Source organism: Blennius ocellaris, assembly GCF_963422515.1.
Source record: "Blennius ocellaris genome assembly, chromosome: 24".
Lineage (NCBI taxonomy): Eukaryota > Metazoa > Chordata > Actinopteri > Blenniiformes > Blenniidae > Blennius > Blennius ocellaris.
In genome coordinates this window covers 1,011,837-1,038,081 of record NC_137673.1, presented here as the reverse complement: position 1 = coordinate 1,038,081, position 26,245 = coordinate 1,011,837, and the positions used below count along the sequence as shown (strand labels likewise).

At 52.4% G+C, this 26,245-nt stretch overlaps 4 protein-coding genes across 5 annotated transcripts in view; 2 read left to right on the top strand and 2 right to left on the bottom strand.

Annotated features, from left to right (window-relative positions):
* raph1b (Ras association (RalGDS/AF-6) and pleckstrin homology domains 1b) overlaps positions 1 to 18,808 on the top strand; it is a 32,833-nt gene extending 14,025 nt beyond the window's left edge. The window contains exons 3-17 of the mRNA XM_080519907.1: positions 5,313 to 5,432; positions 5,576 to 5,681; positions 5,759 to 5,950; positions 6,471 to 6,901; positions 7,835 to 7,909; positions 10,717 to 10,794; positions 12,187 to 12,346; positions 12,516 to 12,637; positions 12,883 to 12,948; positions 13,029 to 13,172; positions 13,526 to 13,636; positions 14,033 to 14,131; positions 14,218 to 14,338; positions 14,421 to 14,557; positions 14,641 to 18,808. Coding sequence (XP_080376033.1) covers positions 5,313 to 5,432; positions 5,576 to 5,681; positions 5,759 to 5,950; positions 6,471 to 6,901; positions 7,835 to 7,909; positions 10,717 to 10,794; positions 12,187 to 12,346; positions 12,516 to 12,637; positions 12,883 to 12,948; positions 13,029 to 13,172; positions 13,526 to 13,636; positions 14,033 to 14,131; positions 14,218 to 14,338; positions 14,421 to 14,557; positions 14,641 to 17,136 — 4,458 coding nt within the window. The 3' untranslated portion in view covers positions 17,137 to 18,808. The remainder of the gene's footprint in view (positions 1 to 5,312; positions 5,433 to 5,575; positions 5,682 to 5,758; positions 5,951 to 6,470; positions 6,902 to 7,834; positions 7,910 to 10,716; positions 10,795 to 12,186; positions 12,347 to 12,515; positions 12,638 to 12,882; positions 12,949 to 13,028; positions 13,173 to 13,525; positions 13,637 to 14,032; positions 14,132 to 14,217; positions 14,339 to 14,420; positions 14,558 to 14,640) is intronic.
* A 464-nt stretch (positions 18,809 to 19,272) lies between these two features.
* spp2 (secreted phosphoprotein 2) lies at positions 19,273 to 20,338 on the bottom strand (the record flags this gene model as incomplete). The annotated part of the gene is made up of 4 exons (XM_080520093.1): positions 19,273 to 19,398; positions 19,873 to 19,995; positions 20,082 to 20,209; positions 20,284 to 20,338. 4 exons carry the CDS (start codon positions 20,336 to 20,338, stop codon positions 19,273 to 19,275), a joined length of 432 nt encoding a protein of 143 aa, XP_080376219.1.
* A 602-nt stretch (positions 20,339 to 20,940) lies between these two features.
* alg11 (ALG11 alpha-1,2-mannosyltransferase) lies at positions 20,941 to 24,958 on the bottom strand. 2 transcript variants are annotated; one of them, XM_080520007.1, is made up of 5 exons: positions 24,928 to 24,958; positions 22,700 to 22,921; positions 22,260 to 22,631; positions 21,612 to 22,177; positions 20,941 to 21,541 (listed from the first exon to the last, which is right to left on the bottom strand). In XM_080520007.1, exons 1-5 carry the CDS (start codon positions 24,939 to 24,941, stop codon positions 21,258 to 21,260), a joined length of 1,458 nt encoding a protein of 485 aa, XP_080376133.1. In that variant the 5' UTR covers positions 24,942 to 24,958; the 3' UTR covers positions 20,941 to 21,257. The 2 variants fall into 2 exon arrangements, with proteins under 2 accessions (XP_080376133.1, XP_080376132.1); XM_080520006.1 differs by lacking the exon at positions 24,928 to 24,958 and adding an exon at positions 23,554 to 23,610.
* cpb2 (carboxypeptidase B2 (plasma)) lies at positions 23,798 to 25,987 on the top strand (the record flags this gene model as incomplete). Its single annotated transcript, XM_080520008.1, has 11 exons — positions 23,798 to 23,874; positions 23,996 to 24,071; positions 24,139 to 24,263; positions 24,340 to 24,448; positions 24,529 to 24,630; positions 24,698 to 24,802; positions 24,889 to 24,999; positions 25,068 to 25,158; positions 25,226 to 25,428; positions 25,514 to 25,598; positions 25,675 to 25,987. 11 exons carry the CDS (start codon positions 23,798 to 23,800, stop codon positions 25,872 to 25,874), a joined length of 1,284 nt encoding a protein of 427 aa, XP_080376134.1. The 3' UTR covers positions 25,875 to 25,987.
* Between the last annotated feature and the right edge of the window lie 258 nt (positions 25,988 to 26,245).

Below are 26,245 nucleotides of genomic sequence, written 5' to 3'. Positions count from 1 at the left end.
CCCCCCCCCCCCCCCCCTCCTCTTTATTCGCAGCCTAATAGCCGGCTCCACTCCTCTATTACTGGATCCATCCATCACCCACTTCCTCTCGCCCTTCACTGTACGGTCTACCCCGTCTATGATTCTCATGTTGCTGCACATCTTCTTTTTGTTTGGCCTGCCAGTAAATATCGTGACCTGATGAACGTCATGCAGCCTCTCAGCAGCACGTTCTGTCCTCGGTTGTGGTGAAAGCTATTATCTTCACTATATATTCACTTTCCTCACGCAGTATAAAGATAAATCATGGGCATAAAAACGGTTTAATTCTACTGTGTTCCACAGTAACGAGTTAATTCCTCGTCATTAAAGACCTGGTTTAGTTTGCAAAGAGGTAAAAGAGATAAATCTCACGCCTTTGCCTGAAAAAGAAACTTCTTTAACCAGAAGCTGGATATTCTGGCAACTTTTATTTGACCTTTTGACAGAAAGCTACTTGAATCAGCTGACCTACTGTAATCCTGCAATCTCACCCTGGTTTACTTTAGTTATTTTCCTGTCGCTGCACAGAAGAAGTCAACACTTCAGCTGCCAGTTTCATTCTGCCAGTCGTTTGCAAGCGGGAGCACAAAGAAAGCAGATTTAAAATAACATTTATGTATATAAAAGCATCTTTCGTTGGTCAGAGTTGAGGTTTTTCTCTCATTCTCGTTTAGATTATGTCGTCGCTTCTTGCACCTTTTGTCATTCACAAAGACAAACACGTCTGCGGTCAGACGAGCTTTACAAACCATGGTTTGTCTGAGCTGACATGGTGAGCTCCTGCTGCTCCTGCTCCTGCTCCTCCTGCTCCTCCTGCTCCTCCTCCTGCTCCTGCACGTGAAGGGAGGCGTCCGGGGAAGAAAAACTCTGGACAGCAGCGGAAATGAGCAAATAACCACCATCTGTGCCTGGAAATTGTCACTTTACACATTACAACAGAGATCATATCTGTTTCACATGACAGGCGGCGAAATAAAGAATTTGAGAGGCTTTGATTACAAGACGCATATTGTCTTCAAACGACCTGAGCAGGATGTTGTGATGACAGGCTGGCTTTATTGGTGTGTTTTATAGTTGAGAGTGTAAAGGACGATGTGCGTGTGTGTATGTATGTGTGTGTGTGTGTGTGTGTAAGAGGTGAGTCTCGGCCTCCCGGGCCTGAAGAGGACAAACTTGCACTGAAGGGTGAATTAAAGATACAGAAATAATTCATTCTATAACAGCCTAATACAAGTCGTACAGTGTGATTGGAGGTAATTTATTGTGAGTTATCTGCACTGTAGCTGCTGGGTTTTAATGAGGAAGTTGGACACCAGGGACCTGCCATGGAAGTGTTTGTGTTTATATTTGCATATCTGCCGTCTGGTTGCTGCTGCAACGTTTTCGCGCCTGTGCAGAGCTTCAGTCTTCCCGGTGTGACAGGAATTGATGGACGTCCTCAGCAGAAAGTGGCTTTAGTCCTAATTCTCCCTGTTTGGCCCATCGTCATTCTCTGGTAGGCGACTTGTGTGGCTGCGGCTTCTCTCTGTTTGTGCTTCGTGTGCATCTTGAGACTGCAGGCAGTTCGGCGTCCCACCAAACTTTCAAGAATTCCCCCTCGTCGTTGCAGCACAATGGCAGTGTGTTGGTGAGAGTTCACCGAGTTTCTGTTTGTTCTTGGGTTTTCCAGCCTCATACGCCATCGCTTCTTCTGCCCTTTGCAGTTTTTACTGCATGAGCCCGACGCGCTCACCGGTTCATTTTATAAACTGTTCAAAAATAGTCTGTTGAGGAACTTCATGGAAACATCCACTCAGGAGTTGTTCTGGCAGCTCAGGTCACATCCCTCCTATTCCCTGATGTATAAAAGGCTTTTATTTGTGTCTCAAATGTTAATAGACGTTCGTCATTGAGTGTCTGATGTAGACGGGAATGTGCAGCTCTTAAAGTTTCAGCACGTTCCCTCGCATGTTATCTCCTCTGCGCTTCTACAAATCTGTTTTTCTCTCCCAGATGTAGTTTAATTCAAACCAAATGAGCCGCGGTCTCGATCACGTAACCCAACCGCAGAGACCCGACCTGTGATGTCATTTCACACTATCCCTCACTCCCCGTCACACCCACATGCTCTTGTGGGCTTCTTTCTCTCTTTTGGGTGTTTTTTTCCTTCCTTCTCTCCTTTACTTTGTTTGTTTGTGTAAAGAAGAGAGCCAGTGACGCCCCAACCTGTTCTCTATTATCAGGTACATTGCTCACCTTTTACCACACCAGACCGGCTCAAGGTAAACCTCTTTCTAGATCAGTGGTTCCAGTCGTTACCAGACAGAAGAGGCAGATGCAGAACGAGAATATTGGCTTCAGGTCTTCTGGAGGTTGTATTGCGGCGGTTTGTGTTTGTTGACGCGTCACGTTTGGTGTGAAAAAAGCCCCCCGGCCGCCTCCACCAGTCAGAGTCAGAGCTGAAAGGTGACGACACGTCGGTACGTCGACTCGTCACCCAGCGCCTCCAGTGACGGGTCTCGCTCATTAACCTACTTCCTGTTGTGGGACGTCGCTCGCTGCTGCTGGACCGGCGTCACGATCCACCGAGATGTGGAAACTGCAAGGAGCCGGCAGCTCGTCTCCGTCCTGCTCACTCCTTCACTCTCCTCTCCACAATCTCTGGTCTGGATGGATCCGCCTAAAGATAGGCACATCCTCCTCCTCCTCATCTTCCTCCTCATCTTCCTCCTCCCGCCTCTGCAGCCTCCTCGGTAACGGATGTGCATTCTCTCAGAATTACACATTTGCTTTCCCAGAACGCACTCGCCATTGCCGTGCTACTTTATTTTTTGCATGAGACGAGCCTGCGGGAGACGACCTCTGACCCCCCCGTCTCTCACCCCCGGCCCTCCGAGCCGTCACTGGAGACAGATAAATGGCAGTCATGCTCAGACAAGAGAGGAAGAGCGTGCAGTATGAGGAGGAGGAGGAGGAGGAGCAGGCCACACGCTGACCCCCCCCCCCCCCCAGGTCATGCTCCAGAAGCTTAAAAGCCGGGCCTCAGGTGGTAATTCACTTAAACCTGCAGCAGCGTTTTCCCTGATTCCATTAGGAGGACAGCTCTCGCAGTGCTCTTTGTTTTTAGGAACATTTGCTCTCTTTTTCTGTTTGGTGACCGTTGTGACCCCCCCCCCCCCCCCCCCCCCCCTCCCCTCCCCCTCCTTCCCAGCTTGTGTATTTACATATGGAAACGCCTCGGTGAGCCACGGCAAACAGTAAGTCTTCTTCTGTCCACCGTGATGTCATGTCTTTCTGGCTAACGAAGCTATTTCTGTACATGGGAACCCACAAATACATGTGTGTGACCTGGAGGGGCCGGGCGGAGCCACATGTGAGCTTGTGGGGCGAAACCATGTAATTTCTACTAAAGCAATCTGTTGCGTCCTCCTGTCATTTTCCATTTTAACCGCTGGGTCGTTCCTAAAGACTGTGGAGTGCGGGGATCCGTTGGGCTCCTCCTGCGACCCCGCCCACCCCGATTAAGTGGCACAAACAGGCCGACAGACAGCTGGAGTTTCCTGCCAAGAAACGGGCCATGAGGGAAATTAGGAATCCTGCACATCCTGGCTATTTCCTGGTCCGACTCCCACATGTTCTCGGATGTCATTTCAACACGCACACACACATATTCCTATTTGTTCTGTGCGTTTGTTTTTGTTTGCATACTTTGACTCCATCAAGTCCGCTGCAACTGGAGGAAGTGATCCATCATCAGCTCTTGGTAGCAGGAGTATTTTTTTAGACCCCCCCCCCAAAAAAAATCTCATATGCCTGTTTGCTTTTTCAGTTTCATCGCCTTTCACATACCGACCGCTTTTGTCGGCCAGACATGGAGGTTCCCTCCAGAGTTCTGCTCTGAACTCGTCCCACCAGGACGCTTTGCCAGATGAAAAGAACAGGGGTCAGCGGCGGGGTTAATCCCGGGTGGTACAGTCCCCACTAGTGACTGACACCACATAGCGTGGATAACAGGAAGGAGTGACACGCTCTGAAAACATCAATGGGATTACTCAGGAATATTCCATCTGACTGGAGTGTGTCGGGGCGCTGGACTGTACCAGGTCTGCTGCACCCGCTTCCCAGTTGTCGTGTCTGAGTGACTGTATTTATTACCTTTTATAATAACATTCCAAGAGTCTCTAAACAGTTAGCAGATAGATCTCTCTGAATATTTGTATATGACATTAAAAGTGGAAGGTGCATGAATGCAGCTCCTCTGCAGTCGGTCCAATCGTCACAGGCGTGACTCCCGTCTGTCCTTCCACTTGACAAATGTACCAGCAGATTAGATAACATTGTTCCTCACTGCACACTGACATTTGTGAGCATCCACCCCCCCCCCCCCCCCCCCCCCCCCCCCCCCCGTCTCAGGTTGTTGAATATCAGATGGTCTGGACTGCCAGCGCCCGGCTGTGACAGAAACGATAAGCGACGGACGTCAGCATGCGTCAAGGCTGCATAACGTCGAAAAAAAGAATTTTTTTGTATCCTACTTGAAGCTTTATCTGTTCTGTTTTGTCTTTGGCCTTGATTTAATGTTTTCTCTTGCGTTTTGTCTACTGGAAAGTGTTTTTGTGAAGAGAAGACTCGTGCAATGTAATCTAGGAGAAATACTCATATTTGTCATCGGTAAATCAGGATTTTGACACGTATATATAATTCTGCTTGTTGTTGCTGAAGTTTTAGGGTGGAAGGATCCATATATGGCTGATCTTAAAAACAATTGATCACTTTCTCTTGTTACTGGAGTTCAGGCGAACAGCACGTCGTTGTCCTCTAGAGGGAGCTCTTTCACCACAATACCAGCTGAGGTTTCACGCTGAACATCACACATGGTGGGAACTCTGGCCATCAGCACCCCACACCGCTGATTTAACAACCTCTCTCTACGTTCTCACGCCAAATGATGGAGGTTTTCATGCTGAGATGTTTGTCTGCTTGAGGAAGATGCTCCGCTCCTCTTCCTCTTCTCGGGCGTCTGGCTGGAAGTGAAGCTGCTGAGTGTGTCTGTGCCGAGCAGCAGCAGCACTACAGACACTCTACAGACACTACAGGCCATTTCAGTGATCACACAGCGCACGGCGCCCGCTAGGGGTCCGGGAGTGGTTGTCATGGTAACAGGCAGTGAGGTTGGCATGAGCTGAGCTCAAGGTTTTTCTTTTTTTCTCTCTCTCTGTCTCTCTCTCTACTGCTATGTGGGTGTGACCTGATATACTGTGTATATTTCTGTACATCACTCTTCCTGATGTGTGGATTTCCTCCCGCTGCAGATGGAGCAGGTGTCCGACGACGAGCTGGACCATGGAGCCGAGGAGGACAGTGACAAGGAGGACCAGGACCTGGACAAGATGTTTGGAGCCTGGCTGGGAGAGCTGGATAAGCTCACACAGGTCAGGGCAGACGCGAACACAAAAACACATCCACACAGGTGGAAGAGAGACGAAATAAAGAACGAGAGAGCTGCATCAATGCACTTCTGATCTGGTCTACCCCCCCCCCCCCCCCCCCCACCACCACTTTGACTGTGTTGTAGAGTCTGGATGACGGCCGGCCACAGAAAGTGCTGCAGAAGCCGCCTCTCAGGCAGGAGACCAACATGGCCAACTTCTCTTACCGCTTCTCTATGTACAACATCAACGGTGAGCCCCCGACCACCCCCCCTCCCATCATCCCCCACCTCTCTGGCTTCATCACCTCCTGTCCTTGCTCTCTGCAGAGGCCTTGAACCAGGGAGACACCGTGGACCTGGACGCCCTGATGGCCGACCTGTGCTCCATCGAGCAGGAGCTCAGCACCATCTCCAGGCCCAACTCCACCTCCCGCCAGAGCAAAGGCCAGCAGCGGGGCCCCGGGGGGCGCAGTGCCAGCACCAAGCACTCCGGCACCAGTGGAGGGGGCAGCAGTGGAGGTAGTCCCCCCATCCCACCCCCACCCCCCCACAGGGCGGCATTACAGCCCCATTTCAGCTGTTGTTTGGTTTGAGGCACAGCGGATGGGGATGACGATTTATGCAATAACAACATAGTTTCGCATGAAAATTATATTTGCTGAGGTTTAGGAGGGAAATTATATCAACAAAATATACAGCAGCAATCTGAATTGAAAGACGGGTAACGCTCCATGTTTACGTATTTTCTGCACATGCGCTGGTGTTTCCTGAACGCAGAGGTCAGTGCAGATGTTCTCATTTATTTCCTGTTGAATGTGGAGAACATGAAGTGCAATCTGCATGGTGGTTTCTGAAAATTCACTCAGACGATGCAAAGCTTTATTTTCTTTAAATTACTTCATTTTCTACAAAATATTACGGGAAAAAAAAGTTTTTTCTGTTTCCAGTTGCTAAACACTGTGAATTCCAGCATATGTGCTTCTGGTACGATGCTGCTCGTCGTCTCTCTGAGGTGCTTCGTGTCATTTCCACCCCACAGGAAGCACCAGCAGCAGCACCCGGGCCTCGCCAGCCAACACGGTCCGGGGCGGCAGCGTCAACGCTCGCCCCCCGGCCTCCAACATCTCGCTGGACGACATCACGTCCCAGCTGGAGAAGGCCTCGCTCAGCATGGACGAGGCGGCCCGCCAGACGTCCTCCTCCTCCTCTTCGTCTTCGTCCTCCTTCTCCTCCGCCACGCTGCGGCGGCCCTCGTCCGGGTCGTCGGGCGGCGGCGGCGGGCAGCACCGCAGGACGGGCTCGGTGGGCGCGGTCAGCGAGCAGGAGGCTGCGTCCCAGCGCTCCAGTGTGAATTCGGCCTGTGCCTCGGCTTCCAGCATGGACTCCCTGGACACTGACAAAGTGACGGGAGGGGAGGTGGAGGGACGCAGCAGCCCGGGAACCCAGGGACAGAACCAGACCAGCACCGAGGTACGACACACACTCACACACTCTCCTCACAATAAGAATCCGCTGGTATCACAACGACAATCCCCAGTGAGTCTGTGTGACGCGGTCATGTGACGGTAAGTGTGTGAGTCAGTTCGCCGTCTGAATGTGAAGAACTCGGAAAATCCAAAGCTCCATTAGACTGAACTGACCTCAATCCAGCATCTGCATGCTTAACGCACACGGCGTGAGGCCCGCCTGCACCACGCAGCTCATTGTAATCTCAAGTGTGACTTGGATCACAATGTTGACGCCTTCAGTTGTTTTCACTCCTGAAGCAAAATATCCTCTCGGATATTTTGCTTGAAACCATCTTGCATGTCATCGCTGCATGTGTTTACATTGTGTGTTTGCATCCCCCCCCCCCCCCCCCCGATACATACCTGCCTGCTATCCACACACAAACATGGCCTGCACATCATCGTTCTCCCAGCATGTCACCCTGCGACGGGCCGACGGTAAGCCGGCCAGGCGGCAGCTTGACTTCGCCTCTCCAGACGGTGACGTGGACCGAGCCACCGTAAGTGCATGTGTGTGACGCTCGCATGTCCAACGTGACGCCGTCGCAGAAACTTTAGCTTCTGCACAGTATGGAGGCTCTTTTTAACCTCTTGGTTTGACTTCTGAAGCTACAAAAACTATAAACTATCTTAAAGGGTTGCTGTGCAGTGTTTGCATGTATATCCGTGTGTGTGTGTGTGCGTGTGTGTGTGCATGTGTGCGTGTGTGTGGCAGCGGTGGGTGTGGACTCCTGTTTCCCTGTTCATCCTCCTCAATCACTGCTCCTTCTACCCACAGCTGAAGCTAACAGCTTCTCTCGCTTCCACGCAAACAAAGGACGAGTAAATCCTGCCAGAATCACTGACTTGTGTGTGTTTTGTCTGTCCTCTGCTCTCCGTCTCCTCCTCACCCAAGCACTCCTATCTGGACCGAGAAACCTCGCTCATTCTGAAAAGCATAGCAGGAAAGCCTTCTCACCTCCTGACCAAGGTGATTTCTCCATACACTTTCTTTCTTTCTTTCTTCTTCTGTCTCTTCTGCTCTGCATGTCTTTTTCTTGTTGAAAAATCCATGTTGGAAGCGCTCACACTGTGTGGCAGAGAACATTTCCACACTTCCAGACAGGAGAAGGCCCGACAGCCTCTTCTGCATGTTTTAGTTGGATTAAAAATAAAATAGAAGAGCTGAATGAACAACATGGATTTTTCCTTCATCATTGATTAACTTGCACACGTATTGAGGACACTTGCTTTTTTTTTTACCAGTCTGTATTTTTCTTTTATTTTCATTTTCTCTCCAGTTTTCTCACTTTACATTTGCTTTTTGTCATTATGGAGGCGAAGAAGCAGCTGTTTATTAAATAATTACATCAGGATGGTTTCAATAAGGCTGAAGATGGCAGAGATCCCAGATATTCAGGTTCATGTAGACGAGTAGCGGTGGGCTTTTGGCCACTTCTCATCACATGTTGGTTGCAGGAGTTTGTTTCCGTGCAGTTCAGGCTGATCACATGTGTTTCAGATTTGTGATTGTAAAGTTGAGCCCAGTTAATTCTGAGAGTATCTCTAATCTTAGTGTAATCTGCACTGGAATAATTCTTTGTTCTGGAAACTTCAAGAGGCTTTAGTGGTTTACGTTCCATTCTCAAACTCCTGTTCCATCAGAGCCACATGAAGAATGAGCTCCACTATTGAAGTTTACTGGAGTTTTGCTCATTAAGAATTATCTCTTGATCAAAAGGTTTATTGTTTTTTAACACAATCTTTATGAGCAACTGTTGCTTGGTGCCTCTTGTCTGGAAATCGTGACGGCATTTGTCGAAATGATAAGTTCATAAAGACTACAGTATATTTACTTTCTATCATGGAAGCAACCCATCATGTGAAAAATGTGACCATTTTTAAATGTATTCTAGCCAATAATACCAATAATTGTGATGAAGGATTTCCCAGTGACACCCTGGAAAAGCAGATTCCGTCCACAGAGACGATCCTGCCAGGCTGTTAACTGACCTGCACATACCTGAGAGGCCTTCACTGCTGTAGCTCTCAACTCGTCCCGCCACTGATGTTAGAAGCGCCGTGGATTTTCCTTCTCCACTTTGAATGAAGCGACGCTGAGATGAAGAGCAGTGAGAACAGTGAAGGAAGGAGGAGGCCTGCAGGCTGTGAGGCGCTTTGCATGTTACTGCGACCGTTTCCACCAGAGAACGGACGAGAGCGAGCCGCACACTTCCTCCCTCTCCCCGCCAATCAGAATACTGAATGAGGGTGTGGGAGAAGACGAGAGCGGAGCCACATCAAAGGAAGACGGGAGTTTTTTCTTCTTCTTCTTCTTCCTTCTCTGCGCTGCAGGAGAAGCTTCTGCAAATTGGCTCTGGTGTGAAAGTTGAGGGTAAAGATGCCGATGGAATCGGAATCAGACTAATGTCTGATAAAGAGCAGGGCGGGGGTGTCGTGGTGAGAGGGAATAATGGCTTTGGGGGGGCTTCAGATGGACTCTGGACTGTAATCTGCACAGCCTCCGTGACCCGAGCTGGAGTGTCTCTGCACTGGGTGACTAAAAGCCTGCCACACTGTGTTGGACAAACACAGACGGGGGGTCTGTTGCATTAATGTGAATGCACACTGGAGTCTGTCATGTGGAAAAAGTAGTCTGGGTCAAGGAGTGTGTGTGGGGGGGGGGGGGGTGGGGGGGCTCTTGAGATAAGAGGCTTGGGTTGCAGTTGTAAATACTCCATTTACCCTTTTTTCTTCCACACGTGACTTGAAATATTCCCAGTTCAGCTCGTCTCTCGCCCACATTCCACTCCGCGTCCTTGTCAGTGCAGGTTAGCGCCGAGCGGTCGAGTCAGTCATGGTCGCCATCCTCGCCCGGATTGGTGAAAGGGCGGGTGGGGGGGGGGGTGTCTTGCAACTGGGGCTCGCTGGTTGGCCGACCCCCCTACTTCCCTGTTTGGGGGGATTATGCTCCGTCGATTGGGCACGCTCCCAAACCTCTGCATGTGTTGTAAAGAGGACGTGATGGAGGGGGAGGCGAGGAGGAAAGGGGGAGGGGCGTCGTCCTCCCCACCATCTCACTTGGAGTTGTAGTCAGATCGTGCTCGTCTCCGAGGCACATGTGTGGACGTCACAGCGTCCCTGCCGGCCGGACCGATGGACGCAGGAGCCCCGGCGGACGATCCAGGTGGAATAACTGAGTTCTGTCTGCAGACGGACGCTGACCTTTCCTGAAAACGTCTTTTTCAAAACGCACTGCTGTCAGGATGGTTTCTCTTCTACATCACATTTGCCCGTCTTGAGGTGGAAGCTCTTCCGACCCGACGCCAATCCGCAGCTTCTCGCCCTTTGGGGATCTTCTACTATTGTTTCCCCGCCGCTCTGGAGCAACATCAAAGGGACCTGCTGCAGCTCCATATGAATCCACCATCAAACCATAAACCGGGCGCCATGTTCCACACGCCGCAGTCCGATCGTCTGTGACTCGGCGTCACGGCTTGTTTATCGATTGCATATCGACACACGGGGTCTGACCAGTCCCTCTAACCTGTAGCATGGAGGTGATGGCATCTTGTTGGAGGGGCCAGGTAAGCTGCGACGCCTGCACACCTTCACGCCACCAGCTGGCGTGACCAGACGGCGTGGACAGCCGCTCGCTGTTTAATGAAGTGTGTGTGTGTGTGTGTGTGTGTGTGTGTGTGTTGTTCCTGCTGGGGTGGAGGGGGGAGAGCACGGCCGGCGAGGATGAGGCAAGCCTGTGCAATCAGAAATGTTACGGTGCCTTTTGTGTCCGTCCAGGAGGAGCAGGCTGCCAAGCTGAAGGCCGAGAAGATTCGAGTCGCTCTGGAGAAAATCAAGGAGGCGCAGGTGAAAAAGGTAGTGTCACCTTTTGTCCCCCTCTTTATTTTCCAGACACATTTTAAACTCAGTTTGTCTCATGAAAAAAAGCTTTCCTGACTCGTACAACAACTGCTGTCTCGTCACATTCGCTGCGTTTCTTTGTGAACTTCATCCACAGCGCGGCGGCGAAGCGCTCAGAAAATAGGTCAATGCAGTGTTTGATTATGTGCATCTGCTGGGGAGGGAGCGGGGAATCAGACGGGGTGTGCAAGTTGAGAGACAATGCAGACGTGTTCTTTAACCCCAAGCAGCCAAAGAAACGCTGGTTTTTAAGCCGCGACGCTTGTTGGCCCTGTGGGAAGTGTGTGTGGGGCCGTTCTGGCTCCGGGGGGGGGGGGGGCAGAATGCCCTCCTTTCTACAGGCAGTGAATAGCGGCGGCTCGGCACTGGCTCTGGAGTTGGACTCTGCCAAGTAGGATGGAAAAAGGACAGGATAATGAGTGGTGGTACAGAAAACCACTGGAGGCTGCTGTGATGTGATGAATCGCTTTGTCAGCATTTTACAACCACGACTCACGCCTCACTATATTCTGGGTTCTCCACAGTTTGATTCCCACATTCTTGCTGTTATCTAAATGTCTCCTCATTTGTATATTTGGGGGGTTTTCCTGTGAGGAATGTAGGTCAGACCCCCCCCAGCTTCTCATTGGTTGGATGTGTGGGTGACGGGATGAGGAACCCTACAGGGGTCAAGGAATTGAGGGCAGGTTTTGGTTTAAGCGGCTGCTGGAAGCTGGATTTGGCCGGAGCCAGGGTGACGTCCAGATTCTCTCCAGGATGCTTCTTGTGGAAGGTTTGGTTGTACCGTCAGTCTTTCTGCAGCTGTGATGGGACAACACTGGGTTGCACGAATAAACTCAATAAATAATCAGAATTACACGAATCAGTGTTTTCTGCCTTGGATATAGCCATTGATATTATACTTTTACACACAATTTTCATTATTGTGTGTTAGAAATCTGTATTTTTATTCTTCTGTTCCATGGAAACTGTTGTTTGGGTGCAGAACATGTCATAAAGCATTTCACTGCACATTGTACGAGTTATGATTGTTGCTTGTGACAGATAAAGGACATGCTGACATTGTAGGCGTTTGTTATTGTTGTTGGGTTTTTCCAAAATAGAATGACGTCTCCTCAGACCTGTCTGGAAACTTTTCTTGTACTTTGATGGCGTCTGAGCAACAGAAATGGATGATTTATGATTTAACATTAAAAAAAATGGTTATGGTGAAGAATAAACTCCTTTTGTTTCGTAAGTTACGTTTTCATGGCGGAAAAGTTTGATCCAGAGGGCCAGAACCCGGGACAGTAGTGGAAGATGATGTGATGAAACACACCCTTCATTTCTCGCCCTCCTCTTCCTCAGCTGGTCATCAGGGTCCACATGTCAGACGAGAGCTCGAAGACGATGATGGTGGACGAGCGGCAGACGGTCAGGCAGGTGCTGGACAGCCTGCTGGACAAATCACACTGTGGCTACAGTCCCGACTGGTCCCTGGTGGAAACCATCAGCGAGCTGCAGATGGGTAAGACGGGAGGTTTTCTGGAGGTGCAGAGCTGAAGATCCTGATGCACCCACTAAAAACTGAACTCCCCAGAGGGCAGACATGAAGTACACTCTGCAGCACCGGCCGGAAAAAACTGCCTCTCTGGCATCTCATCTTAGTTCCTCCTCCTCCTCCTGTTTGTTCTCAGAGCGGATCTTTGAAGATCACGAGAACCTGGTGGAGAACCTCTTAAACTGGACGCGGGACAGCCACAACAAGCTCATGTTCATTGAGCGCATCGAGAAATACGCCCTTTTCAAAAACCCCCAGGTGAGCGTCCTGAAACATTCAGCAGGGAGCCTCGGCGTGTGAATGCTGGGAGCCTTGTTTGTGCATGCTGAGCGGCTGTGCAGCCACACCACTGCAGTGTGTGTGTGTGTGTGTGTGTGTGTGTGAGAGAGAGACCTGGAAGTAGGTCAAACCTCTAAAGCGAGTAAAAGTGAATAATTTATTTAACATAAGACGAGGTGAGCTGTAGAGTTTACCCCCCTTCTGCTCTCCTCAATCACCCCCAGAACTATTTGTTAGGGCGGAAGGAGACGTCGGAGATGGCTGACAGGAACAAAGAGGCTTTATTAGAGGTAGGAGTGAGTCTTTCCTGTTGCTGGGACTCATTGGTGGAGGCTTAGGCTTTTTAAATAAAAGTCTGTGTTTGCATCAGGAGTGTTTCTGTGGCGGCTCGGTGTCCGTCCCCGAGATCGAGGGCGTCCTGTGGCTCAAGGAGGACGGGAAGAAGTCGTGGAAGAAGCGCTACTTTCTCCTCAGGGCCTCGGGGATCTACTACGTCCCTAAAGGCAAAGCCAAGGTCAGTTGGTGGAGATGGGAGTCCAGCAGACACAATGAAGAGACAGAACCCAGGCTGAGATCACGAGTCCCACCGGTGGTATTTCCTGTTATGGGCTCTGATCGCTTTGAACAACAGAAACACATGCTTTCATATTTATTTATTTATCTATCTCTCAAGCTCCACTTCCTGTGCACATGTGCTCTATTTTTACATCTGTCAGCGGAGATTCTAACTCTGCTGTTTATCATTGTGCAGTCCTGTCGGAGATAAATAAAGAAATAGTCCCTTAATGTGTTGAAGTGGCGGCCCGGGTCCTGAGCGAAGCTTCGTCTCAGCTCATGCATCACAGAGTTTCCTCTGCGTCTCCACAGGCGTCCAGAGATCTGGTGTGCTTCCTGCAGTTGGACCACGTCAACGTATATTACGGCCAGGACTACCGCAGCAAGTACAAGGCTCCGACCGACTACTGCCTGGCTCTCAAGGTGACGTCTTGTCAATGTACCTTTAAAGGGTTTCATGATTGGAGATGTACTGGCCTCAACACACACACACACACATTTGTCCAGTTATTTATTGTAATTCAAGAGGTTTGTGTCCAATAAATAGCTTGAAACGGTACAAAGGTAAGCGGGGAACTATTAGAGGTCAAAATAAGGGATCGCTAACTCCTCAAACTTGTAAAAGAATAAATATTCCAGAACTTTTTCATGGAACAAGAAATGTGATGGAGGTTGAACGAGCCTCGAACAGAATTACCTCCGACCCCTCTGCCGGACCACAGTGTGGTACCGAGCATCACTGTACAGTATTGTACTGCAGTCAGTCCAGAGAAAGACAGTTACTAATGGAGTACAATGTGTACAATGTGTTCCTTGCAGCACCCGCAGATCCAGAAGAAGTCCCAGTACATAAAGTACCTGTGCTGCGATGACGTGAGGACGCTGCACCAGTGGGTGAACGGGATCCGCATCGCCAAGGTGGGCTTCCACCTCACGCTCTTTCTTTCTGCTGTTGTTGTTGAAATTACATTAAATGTTAACATATGGTGAACACTGTGCTGCAGTACGGGAAGCAGTTGTATATGAACTACCAGGAGGCCATGAAGAGGACGGAGGCGGCCTACGACTGGTCGTCTCTCTCCACCTCCAGCATCCGCTCCGGCTCCAGCTCCACCAGCATACCTGGTGAGCCGCTTTCCTCCCTCCAGCTCCAGAGAGCCTGGACCGCCACTGTGAACAACGGGTTCCCTTGTGTTTGTGCTTCCAGAGTCTCAGTCCAACCATTCGGGTCACTCGGACAGCGGCGTGGACACCGGCTCCTCCCACGGCCGGTCCCAGAGCGTGGTCAGCTCCATCTTCTCCGAGGCCTGGAAGAGAGGCACGCAGATTGAGGAGAACACCAAGGTACAGGTCGCCGACGCATGAAGAGAATTCTGTGGGTCTGGGGTTTGAGTGACTCCACTGAACTGAGCATCTTCTCTTGGCAGATGAGGATGGAGGCGTCTCGAGGGGCCACGCTGCCGCACGCCTCCCACAGCCACCGCCATCACAGCCAGCATTCAATGGACCACCAGGCCCTGACGCCGCCCCCGCTGGCTCCGGTGCAGCCGCAGCCCCCGCATCAGCCTCAGGTGCAGCCCCCGCATCAGCCTCAGGTGCAGCACCAGCAGCAGCCTCCATCTCCTCGTCAGCCTCCGTCGCCCCTCCAGGCGGCGCCGCCGCCGCCGCAGTCTCCGCTGAAGCAGCCGCAGCCCCTCAGCGCTTACAACCATGCACCGCCGCCGCCGCTGCAGCAGCAGCCACCGGCGCCCCCGTCTCCCCCTCCACCGCCGCCCCCGCCTCCTCCTCCCCCCCCTCCGCCGCCCCCCTCGGTCAAGACGGTGTCGTACCACTCTCCGGCCCCCACCATGTACAAGTACAGCACCATCACCAGGCTGCAGAACCAGAAGGCGTCGCAGGCCAACCACAAGGTCCCGGCCCACATCAAGGCTCTGGGCCAGCCGGTGCTCCCCATGACCCCCCCTCCGCCCCCAGCGCAGGTCGCCAAGCCCAACGTCAATCACATTGCAGCAAGGACTAATGTCCCGCCTCCACCTCCCCCGCCCCCTCCGCCCTCCATGCCCACTCCCGGGTCGGCCATGGCTGTGCTCAGGCTGGGCCCGCCCAGCCCGGCGGCGCCACCCGCCTTCATACCTCCACCCCCCGCTCCTCCACCCGCACTGCTGACCAACGGCATTGCCTTTCCTCCCCCTCCCCCTCCCTCCGCCCCGGCTGCCACCACTCAGCCCGTTTTCTACCAGAACGGGCTGAAGCAGGTGTTGAAGGAGCGATTCCCCAGCCCGCCGCGAGACCTCCCGTCTCCAAATGGGGGGCTGGAGGAGTCCCCGCCACCTGCCCCGGCTCCGACACCCCCGCCTCCTCCACCCCCGCCCCCGCCGCCGCCTCCTCCTCCTCCCCAGCAGTTCCCTGTACCTTCCCAGTTCCCTCCTCCTCCAGCGCCACCGCCAGCGCCCCCTAAAACCTTCACCCCCGGCTTCCTGCCTCACACCTCCCCCAAGCCCATGTCGCCCGTCTCCCCGTTCCCCCCCGCCCCGCCTCCCGCTGCCATGTGTGGCCCGGCCCCACCGCCTCCACCACCTCCTCCTCCACCCGCACCTCTGAAGAAGCAGTTCAGCCTCCAGGCGGGCCACGCCTCGGGCCCGCCCCCCCCAACCCTGCCGAAGCAGCACAGCCTCTCCAAACCGACGTCCATCTCCAGCGGCGCCCCGCCCCCCATGTCCATGGTGAAACAGCTGGCCAGTCAGTTTCCGGGGGCGTCGTGCCAAATAGTCACCCACACAGAGAGCCCCAAAGCCCCCCTCTCCCCCCCCGCAGTGAAAACCAAACCAAAATGGCAGCCTGGTGGAGGCCAGCAGCTGCAGTCGCCCGAGTTCCCTCCTCCACCCCCTGATAACAACAGCAGCTTCCCTGCAGCTCCTCCTCCTCCTCCTCCTCCTCCTCCTCCTCCACCGCCACCTCCCCCAGCACCTGTCACAGGCCCCACCCCACCTCCTCCCCCCCTGCCCCCCGGAAACCTGGGCTCCCCCCTGAGGAGGTCGCCGCCCGGCTCCAGCAGCGCCGGGCTGAAGAGGCCTCCTCCGGCCCCGCAGAGGAACTCCAGCATGAAGGGCGACTCCTACGAGGAGTCCAGGAGGAACCTGCTCAGTAAGTTTGCTCCCCAGAACCACGGCCCCTCTTCCTCCCCACCGTGCGCCCCCCCCTCCTCGTCTGGCTCTCCTTCCAGGGAGCCCTCCACTGGGCCGCGAGCTCCTCCAAAGCCAGGAAAGCTCAACCTGTCCCACCTGCCTCTGGCCCTGCAGGCCAAGGTGAGCCAGGCCAAGCAGTCCGGCGGCGACTTCCCCTCCCCCCCTCCAGAATGCGCCTACTTTCCTCCTCCCCCGCCAGCCTCCGACCTGTTTCCTCCCCCACCTCCTCCAGGTAACGACACCCATTGCGGCGGACCCCCCCGGGTGGCCGTGGTCAACCCCCAGCCTCAGGCTCCGCCCCCTCCACCGCCCGTCTCCCTGGTCAGCATCCCCACCTGGGGGAAGAGTTCTCTGAAGAAGACTCCCCCGCCCACGCTGGGGCGCCGCAGTAACACCACCCCCGAGCCCCCCCCGCTCTCGCCCGCCCCGCCCACCTCCCCGAAGGGCGGCTCGGGCCAGCCCAACTTCCTGGACGACCTCAACCGGACACTGAAGCGAAAGTCGGTGGGCCGCCAGGGTTCGGTGACCTCCGGCCGGTGCGACCCCGCGGGGACGATGGACGACATGGCGCTGCCCCCCCCGCCCCCCGAGCTGCTCCTGGACCAGGGGAAGCAGAGCAACGGCGGCAACGGCGGCTTCATGTCCGGGAACATCTCAGGCTATGCAACGCTACGACGAGGACCCCCACCGGCCCCGCCCAAGAGGGGGGACGCCACCAAACTCACCGGAGAGTGTTGAACTCCGTCGGTATGGGTGGATCCCTGGACTGGGGTCACAGCGAGAATCACATGACTGCTTAGAACCACAAGCCGAACCAGACGAGGGTCAATTACTGCTTTTTTAATCGTGTTGGTGTTGCTGGACTTGTGGGGGGGGGGGGGGGGCAGGTGAAGCTGGAGCAGGTAAGTTTGAGGTCACAGGAAGTGATTGTGATTGTCTAAACTCTCTGGCACACACTGCATCGCCCCCGGTGTTAACCCCCGCCCCCCACCCCCCCAGACTGAAGTTAACTGGATCCAGATGAAGTGTGGGCTTTTCTTTGCGCCGCGTCCCGGAGAGGAGAAACAACTGCTCGGTCCTGCATGGACATCGTGTGACATCCACCTGTAAATCATGGAGCTGTTCTGGTGTGTGTGTGTGTGTGTGTGTGTGTGTGTGTGAGAGAGAGAGAGAGAGAGAGAGAGAGAGGGCGAGAGAGAGAGGGCGAGTGAGAAGCAGACTGGAGATGCGTGCGTGTGTGCGTGTGTGCGTGTGCGTGTGCGTGTGCGTGTGTGTGTGTGTGTGTGTGTGTGTGTGTGTGTGTGTGTGTGTGTGTGTGTGTGTGTGTGTGTGTGTGTGTGTGTGTGTGTGTGTGTGTGTGTGTGTGTGTGTGTGTGATTACATGGTGGTGAAGTAGTTTAGGGAAGTCCTTCATGGGTTTGCTTTTATATGAAATATATTTAATGACTGACGAATGGAAGGATTTTTTTTTTTTTTTTTTTTTTTTTTTACAAGTGTCTTTTAATAGCTGGTCAATGACGACTTGGAGCAGAACAACATGGGAGGGACGTGATGGAATGTATAACGAAGGCGCTTTTTTGAAAAACACGAATGAAGTGGATGAATCCAAATACTGAAATCTGTCTGTTTCTAGCATCTCTTGGCAAATCTGAAGGAAGCCTTATTCCCAAAGTCCTGCACAGAGGAGACCTCTTCCCCAGTCTGGACCGTGAAACAGGAAGAAAAAAAAAACAATCCACTTGTTTTTTGTTTTTTATTGTTAATTTAATGCGAATCATGTAATGGACTTGAGTGTAAAACGGAGCGGGAGCCCTGGTGGTGTGTCTTGGTGGACTGTGTTCCCCTGTGTGTCGCCTGATCTGGACCTGATCCTTCAGTTGTGTACCTGTACAGCCTGCAGGAAGCAGAAAGTCTTGGACGTGTGGAGTCCACATCTCCCCCTCCCTCACCCATTAAAGAAAAGAAGAAGATTGATGTGTGGTCACTGTCCGGCGTGTGAAACGTGTGCTGGACGACGGTTATCCCCTGACTGAATGTTGACTTGAGTTTTCCTCTCGGTGCCACGGCTGTCTCGCCACACGGGGCCGGACGTTATGACAGGAAGTCCTTGTCAACATGTCCTGGTCGGCCCGCATGACGTGTGGCTGACGTTTCAGCTGCCTGGCCTCAGAGTCCACCGTTACATCCCCGCCTCCTCCCAGCAGGGGTTCTCCTCTCTCTGCTTTCTCATTCCTGAATATCATCGTCCTGAACGGGGCCACGTCTGCTAGTTACAGTGTGTAAGTTATTGATGTGCTGATGTGAACATGTGGGGCCAAACGAAGTGAAGAAACAAGGTTGCCGATAGAGTCGATGTTCCTCTTGCATTTAAACTGAAAATCACAATATAAATGTTCAATCCAGACTTGAACCTGTGTCAGACTCCTCATTTGTCTCCTGCCTCTCTGACCTCTGTGGTGGACTTCTGGCGCCCCCTAGTGGCCGTGGCCTGTAACTTCCTCAGACAACCTGTTCATGTTCAGTGAAAACAGACGAGACATGATGTGTCAAATGTTTTAATGGACGTGAGCTGAGCTGTCACACCAGGAAGTTGCTGAAAGTGTCTCCTCGGGGCTGGACCTCCTCTGTTGGGCCGAGATGGGAGTGATTGGGGAGGGTGGGGGGTGGAGGAGTTGTTTCTGTGGAGAGTCGAGAGGGTTATTATGGTATGAACTTGTTAATTGTGTCTCATTACGTGTAAAGATTTGTTTACCTCTGGTTACAACCGGGACACCGAAGTGGCTCCTCCCCCTCAACAACACCTGCAAAGGTCCGTTTGTCCAATGATATATAGTAGAAATAATGTAAAGCTCAACAGTAATGTGTGATCTCTCTCTAAATAGTCCTGACCTCCTCACTGGACTCTGAGCTGCTGGAGCTGCCGTCTCGGCCACACCTGAGGGACACCACCTGGGCCGAGGCGGTGGTCATCCGGACCCGGCTGGAGCAGGAGAAGGAGGGCTGGAGGAGAGGTGGAGAGGAGGGGAGGAGTAAAATCACATCCAGCAGGCAGTCAGGTGACATGTGACCCACCAGACCAAATACTGTATTTTGCCTGTTTTTACCTTCATATATAGATTGGCCTAAATTATGACGTAGTGTTAAGTGTAGATCTATGTAGTTGTTTCCAGTTCAGCCTAGGGTGCAGGCCCTCCCATCACAAATGTAACCCTACACTTTTCAGATACATTTTTAAGTTTGTTTTTGACATTAAAATAGTGTTATTCACTGGTAGAAATGCTTCGTCTCAATTTGGCCCTGTGGTGGAGGGTGATGGTATCGCAGACCTTTATTTATCATTTAGTTACTCTAATTGACCAATTTAATATGTTTTCCCAGTTCCTTTGCTTTCGTTGGTTGATGCAGTGTGGATTCAGATATGCCACGGGGATATTTAGATTTCCATTTTGCCGTGAAGGTGTTCAAACATCTCACCACCAAGAAGCCAGGCCTGAAAACACACGTCTGTGGGTCGTTTCTGGAATGTTTGGCACACTCCGTCTCCTTGATTCCAAATGTCATGAGCAGGTCGACGGTGCCCAGGCCGGATGGGATCACCTGCACGCAAACACACACACACCGTCAGGCAGCAGATGTCGTGGAGGTCAAACGGCCACCGCGTCGTCTCGTATGAGCAGAATCACCTTTGAGACGGACGCCCGGGTCGCCCTGTAGAGGCGGCTGACTGCGTACACAGAGTTGACCTGTGCCAGCGCCGCCCCCAGGCCCCGGCCCGCCGCCGCCTGCAGCTCGGGGTCGTGCACAGGGAGGCCTGCAGGGTCACAGAGGGCAAAGGTCAGCACCAGGCGCTGCAGGCAGGAGCAAGGCGAGGAGAGCAGCACTCACCTGTGCACCCCAGAGAGTGCAGCGCCGCCAGAACCACCACCACCAGGGGCTTCATCTCCACCTGCGTCAGACTGGAATGCCCAGGCCTTCCCGCTGCCACCCCTAGATATAATCCTCCTGTGTCCTGGTAGAAACCCTGGCTCCGCCTCCTGCCCCCCGTCACCTCATCAGAAACCTGTTTGTCGAGTTTCTCTCTTGCAACCTTTGTCCAGCACTATTGATCGCACATTAAATGAGCAGAACAAATTGTGATCCTGTCTGCTGATAAAAAGTCTGGCTTGTTTGCAGAAATCCAGTTCAGGATTTCTTCATGATGAGACCTTCGCCATCATGGAAACAAAAAAAACATCTTACTGTGCAGTCTATGCCTCATTACACACTCAAGTCTTAAGATTACAGTTGTTTTTCTGCATTTTGTTTACAGGTTGTGGAGGAAAATGGAGGTTGTGGGTTGCTGGAGCCAATCCAGGCTGACTGGGTGAAGGCAGGTTACACCCTGGACGAGTCAGCAGTCCCCCACACACACTCACACGTCAGAGTTAAAAACTACACACTGAATGTGCCCAGTCTTCTGTAACAGACTTCTTTTATGTGCCGAAGCTGTGAGCATTTAACTCCCCTCCACATCAAATCAAACTGCAGCACGCAGGTCACAGAGGAATGTTTATTTACAACATGTAGATTGTCTTATAAACCACAAAACTTTACTTACATTCATCCTTCGTAATGAAAATACTTCACACTTTGGAAATATTAGACATCCTGTAGATAGTGTACTTATCTCCTCTTTCACAGTATTTCTCTGCACGCGGGCGGAATCTCCTTTGCTTCAACAAGAAATGTCCTAAAACTAAAGCGCTGGTCACACTGAAAGTGGAGGTGCTGCACACAAAGAGTTTCATTAGTGGGAATGATTGAAATCCCTGAACACACGACTTGGATCCGATGTGTTTGTTCAGCGCTGAGCGCTGGTCTCATCGCTCCAGGGTTCCCATCAGAGTCTCCGTGGCGGCCAGGAAGCAGGCTTCAAACTCCTGGTCGGAGAAGCGAGCCACAGACTGCCGGGCGCTGCGTCTGATGTGCAGGCGGCGGTCCGGCGGCAGAGCCAGGATCCTCTCGATGGCGTCGGCGTATCCGTCCTCGTCCTCGGCCAGGAAGCCGGTCTGGCCTCCCTCGAAAGGTACCACAATGTCCAGCTTGGGCCCGCCCGACTTGTGTGCCAGGATGACCTTCCCCGCCGCCATGCACTCCACGACGCCTGCCGGGGAAAAACACAAGAAGCATAAGCTGCAGACATTGGACAGGTGAAAGGGCGTCGGGCGTCTCACCGATCCCGAAGTGTTCGTTCCACATGGTGTGCAGGCCGACGGTCGCCTCCTCCATCTCCCTCTTCAGCTCCTCAAACGGTACGTTGAGTCTGAACTCCACCCTGTCGGCGACGCCCAGCTCCTGGCAGAGGCCCCTCAACATGAGCACCCGGTCCTCGTCCTCCTGATTCCTGCAGCCACCAACCAGGACCAGCCTCAGCGCCTCCCTGCCCCCCAGCCCCTCCCTCCTCCGGTCCAGAACCTTCTTGAACACTCGGATCTGCAGCCGGTGGTCCTTCTCCGGCCGGAACTGGCCGACGGACACGATGGAGTGGCACTTCCTGTCGCCATCCTCCTCCAGGGGGATGTCCAGGAAGGCGCTGACGTCGCAGGGCGGGTACACCACGCTGGTGCGGTTGGGCGAGCGCCACAGGGACAGGATGTGGTCCAGGGTCCAGGAGGAGTTGACCATGATGACGTCGTTGCAGGAGCCGGCCATGCCGTAGAGCAGGGCGAACAGGCAGTAGTACACCACCTTGAAGGCACTCAGGACCAGACTGTTGGAGACGTAGTCCGCGTTGTTGAACCTGGAACAGGAACACCATGCCACTCAGCGGTTGCCAAGCAAATTCCACACACTGAAGACCAACACACGGCGGCGGTGATCACCTGGGGTTCCTCTCTCGCACCACAGACAGCATGTCGGTGCTGATGGTGGGATAGTGGACGTAGCTCGCCACGCTGCACCCGCCCAGGTAGCGGAACAGAGGCAGGGTGAAGGCGTAACCCATGGAGTCGATGTAAATGTCGGGGACGAAGGACGTCAGGGCCTCCCAGCCCAGGAAGATGGAGCCCACGCTCTGGCCCAGCAGGGTGAAGTGGGGGAACATGCTGGGCTCCACCAGCAGCCGGTGCCTCAGGAACACGAACTGCACCGGGCGGGGGAGCGCGATGTTGAAGCGGCGCTGTGCTCCTGCCAGAATCTGCTGCCCCGTGACGCCCTGGTCGCCGGTGTACACCACGAAATTGACGTCTGCATACCTGCGGAGCGAGATGTCACATGAGCAGACGGTAGCGGAACTTCACGCCCGCGGTTTCGCCGTCTTTACCGGTTCTGGAGAGCTCTGATGGCGCACCACAGCACCCTCTCCCCCCCGCCGCCGGCATTGCAGTAGGGGTGAAAGAAGGCCACGGCGGGCCGGCCGTCTCTGGCCCGCCGGGTGTTCCTGAAGCTCCGCAGGCCGAAGCGTACGGCCAGCAGCAGCAGCAGCAAGAGGGCGATCAGCAGCAGGCAGACGAACACCAGCGGCAGCAGCAGCTTCCACAGCAACCTGGAACTCAGACGGAAACACAGACCGTCTTCAGACTGGAGCGTTTTCTGGTGAAGCTCATAGAAGTCCAGACTGCTGGAGGACCGACTCCGAGCTTCTGTCCTCTACGTCCACGTTTCACTGTTACGTGTCACTAATGCAGCCTGGTTCTGCAGGTTCCTCCTCTGGGTCTGGTTCTTCATGCCTTCACATGACTTGTATTGGGATCTTTATGAATAGAACTGAATTGAATCCTGTTACTTTATAAATCAGGGGGGACGATCATCATTAGATTCGGGTTTATTGGAACATTGAGACATCTAACCAGTTTTAATAGTTAAATATGTCCCAGGATATTTGGTGTCTGTTAGAGATGTTTTCTTTGTTTTTCTGGTGAATGAGTAACACACGGAGCTTTAGCAGGCTGTTTTGATAAACTTTACATAGAAATATACCTAGAAACTCCGTCATTAGTATGTTACAGGCAAGAAAAAAACGGGTTTTATTCCCCTGGATGGATGATTGTTCGTTTTTTCCTGCTGGTGTAAAAGCAGCTGTTCGTCAGTAAAAAGCTCCAGCAGCCAAAATAACCAGATAAACTCCTCGTTGTCTCCAGATTTACACGGTTTAATGTGGGAAAAGCAGAAGCTTACCGTGTCAGTTCACAGAAACACAACACCAGCTGGTCGTGGCCCGACATCTTGGAAACAAACGTGACCTTTCACCCTCCCTCTTCTAGCCGCTCTCGCCCCCTGCAGGCCAGGAGGAGTCACTGCAACCAGCCTTTTCCCAAAGTAAAGTTCACTTTCTGAATAAACACAGATTGGGTCAATAATGCTCCCTACCCCCACCGTCTGAGCAAACCTCTGTCATTCCTCTCAGTCTGATCCCGAAATCATGAAGACTCGTTTTATTTTATTGGTTTTAATTCATGTGGATTCACTCCTGCAGCCTGGACGCTGCACCGAGACACGGTGAGTATCTGGGACAAGCTGAACATCACTGATTTCCAATCACAGAGGAATGGAGAAGTGACACACTTACGCAAGCACCAGATTGTGAAAACTTGTAAACTCGTATTTTCTCTTCGTCCAGCGATCAGGTTCTAGCGATCACCCCGAAAACACAAGAGCAGGTGCAGGTGGTGAGGAACATTTCCACCCAGTATGAGGTAAGTCTTGACGGGTCTTTGTGTTTGCCCTCCTCTTTTGAATCAGAACATCAGACATTTGCTCCAGACAGCCTTGTGGCAGCCCGTCTCATGGCAGCACATCCAAGAGGACAGTCAGGTTCACCTTTACGTGCCTGCAAACAGCTCAGAAACGGTCCAAAGTCTGCTGCAGACCAACGGCATCACACACCAGTACGCCGCCGCCGCCAGATCTCTCACACTCCAGCTGCCTGCAGGTGAGTGACTTGTGTTTGAGTGTCTCTTTCAGGGTGTTGCTGGCAAACGCCAATGAGCTGATTGAGATGCAGACGAGGAACGACACCACCGACCCACGAAGCAGCGCCACTTTCTACGAGCGCTATCACAGTCTGGAGGACGTAGGTGCTCTGGATTGTTTGTAATGTGTGAGACAGGGATTGAACACAAATACAGTTTATAACCACTGCCTTCACCGTAGATCTATTATTGGATAAACAGGACGGCACACGACAACCCCAACACCCTCAAAGTCATTCTCATTGGCTCTTCATATGAGAAGCGGCCACTTTATGCCCTGAAGGTAAATGTACTATTGATTCAGCCAATGTTTTCTTGAATCACATTAATTTCTGATCTTTTTTCCTCAGTTGTCTATGAATAATAATCCAAACAAGAAAGCCATGTGGCTGGACTGTGGGATCCATGCCAGAGAGTGGGTCTCTCCCGCGTTCTGTTTATGGTTCGTACACTACGTGAGTACATCTGCACTTTGGAAATGGTTTGGTTTTGCATCGCCGGTTGAAAGTGAAATGACATCCCTGCCCCCGTTCTCTGCCAGTCTTTGTCGTTTTACAACATAAATGCAGACATTACTCACATCCTGGACAACATGGACGTCTACATCCTGCCCGTACTGAACCCCGATGGATACAAGTACACATGGACCACAGTAAGAGACGAAGCTTTCAGCAGCAGTTGGTGAAGGAAGTCTTGTTGACTGCATGGATTTTGTCCCAGAACAGGATGTGGAGGAAGAACCGTTCCGTCAGCCAGGGCAGCAGCTGCATCGGAGTCGATCTCAACAGAAACTTTGACGCCAACTGGTGCAGTAAGTCTTCCTCCCCACACATGTAAAGTCGGTATCGCCTGCGTGATGAGCTGCTCTTGTTTCCCAGCCGAGGGGGCGTCGCCTGATCCCTGCACTGAGATCTACTGCGGCGCCTTCCCCGAATCCGAGCCCGAGTCACAGGCCGTGGCCGATTTCCTGCGCAGCCACAAGGACTCGGTTCAGCTCTACCTCACCATCCACTCCTACTCCCAGATGCTGCTCTTCCCGTATTCCTGCAAACTGGAGGAAGCGGAGAATCACAGGGACTTGGTTGGTTGTCCAGTGTAATCAGGAATTATCAATTAATATCGAATTATTCCCGAAGCATGTGTGTGAATTCTCCTGTTTCTTGAAGCTTGAGATGACCCAGGAAGCTGCCCAGAAAATCAGAAGACATTACAGGAACATGTACAAATATGGTGCTGGAGCAAAGACCATTTGTGAGTCCCGTGTTTTAAATAAAGAAACCCACATTATGCCTGAAGTCCAGCCCTCCTGATCAGAACTCATCCTCAGATCTGGCCCCCGGTGGTTCTGATGACTGGGCGTACAACCTGGGCATCAAGTACTCCTTCACGTTTGAGCTCCAGGATCGAGGGCGCTACGGCTTCCTGCTGCCTCCATCTCATATTTCCAGTGCCTGCAATGAAGCTCTGCTGGCGACGAAGATCATCGCTCTGAAGGTTCTGGAGAAAACCCAAGCTCAGAGTGCTTAGGCTGCTTCCTGACGTTCACTTTCAGGAAATCATGAGCCCATAATTAAAGTATTGACTTTGTGTTAATTGTTTATTTCCTGTATTTCTTCATCAAAGAGGGAAGGTGTTGTATTTTTTCGTGTGTGTACAAATCTACACAATAAAGTCCAATAATATACAGCATGTAAGTGAATGGCCTCAGTAAACAATATTGTACTTATTTTTCAAGTGACACACGAATCAGAAGTGATCAGAAAATTTTATTTCAAATTTCATTTGTTCTGGATTTATACTCATCGTCACAAAAAGTCCATGAAAAAGTCCTTCAATTCCATTGATGAAGATTCAGCTCATTGTGCCAGTTTTGGATCTTTTAATTTTAAATCCAGACC

Bases quoted from the DNA above. Each gene is read 5' to 3' on its own strand.
- alg11 (XM_080520006.1), bottom strand. From the start codon at position 23,600: ATGTCGGGCCACGACCAGCTGGTGTTGTGTTTCTGTGAACTGACACG. The intron at 22,632-22,699 runs GTAAAGACGGCG...CTCGCTCCGCAG, and splicing joins ATCAGAGCTCTCCAGAACCG to GTATGCAGACGTCAATTTCG. The intron at 22,178-22,259 runs GTGATCACCGCC...TTCCTGTTCCAG, and splicing joins GTGCGAGAGAGGAACCCCAG to GTTCAACAACGCGGACTACG.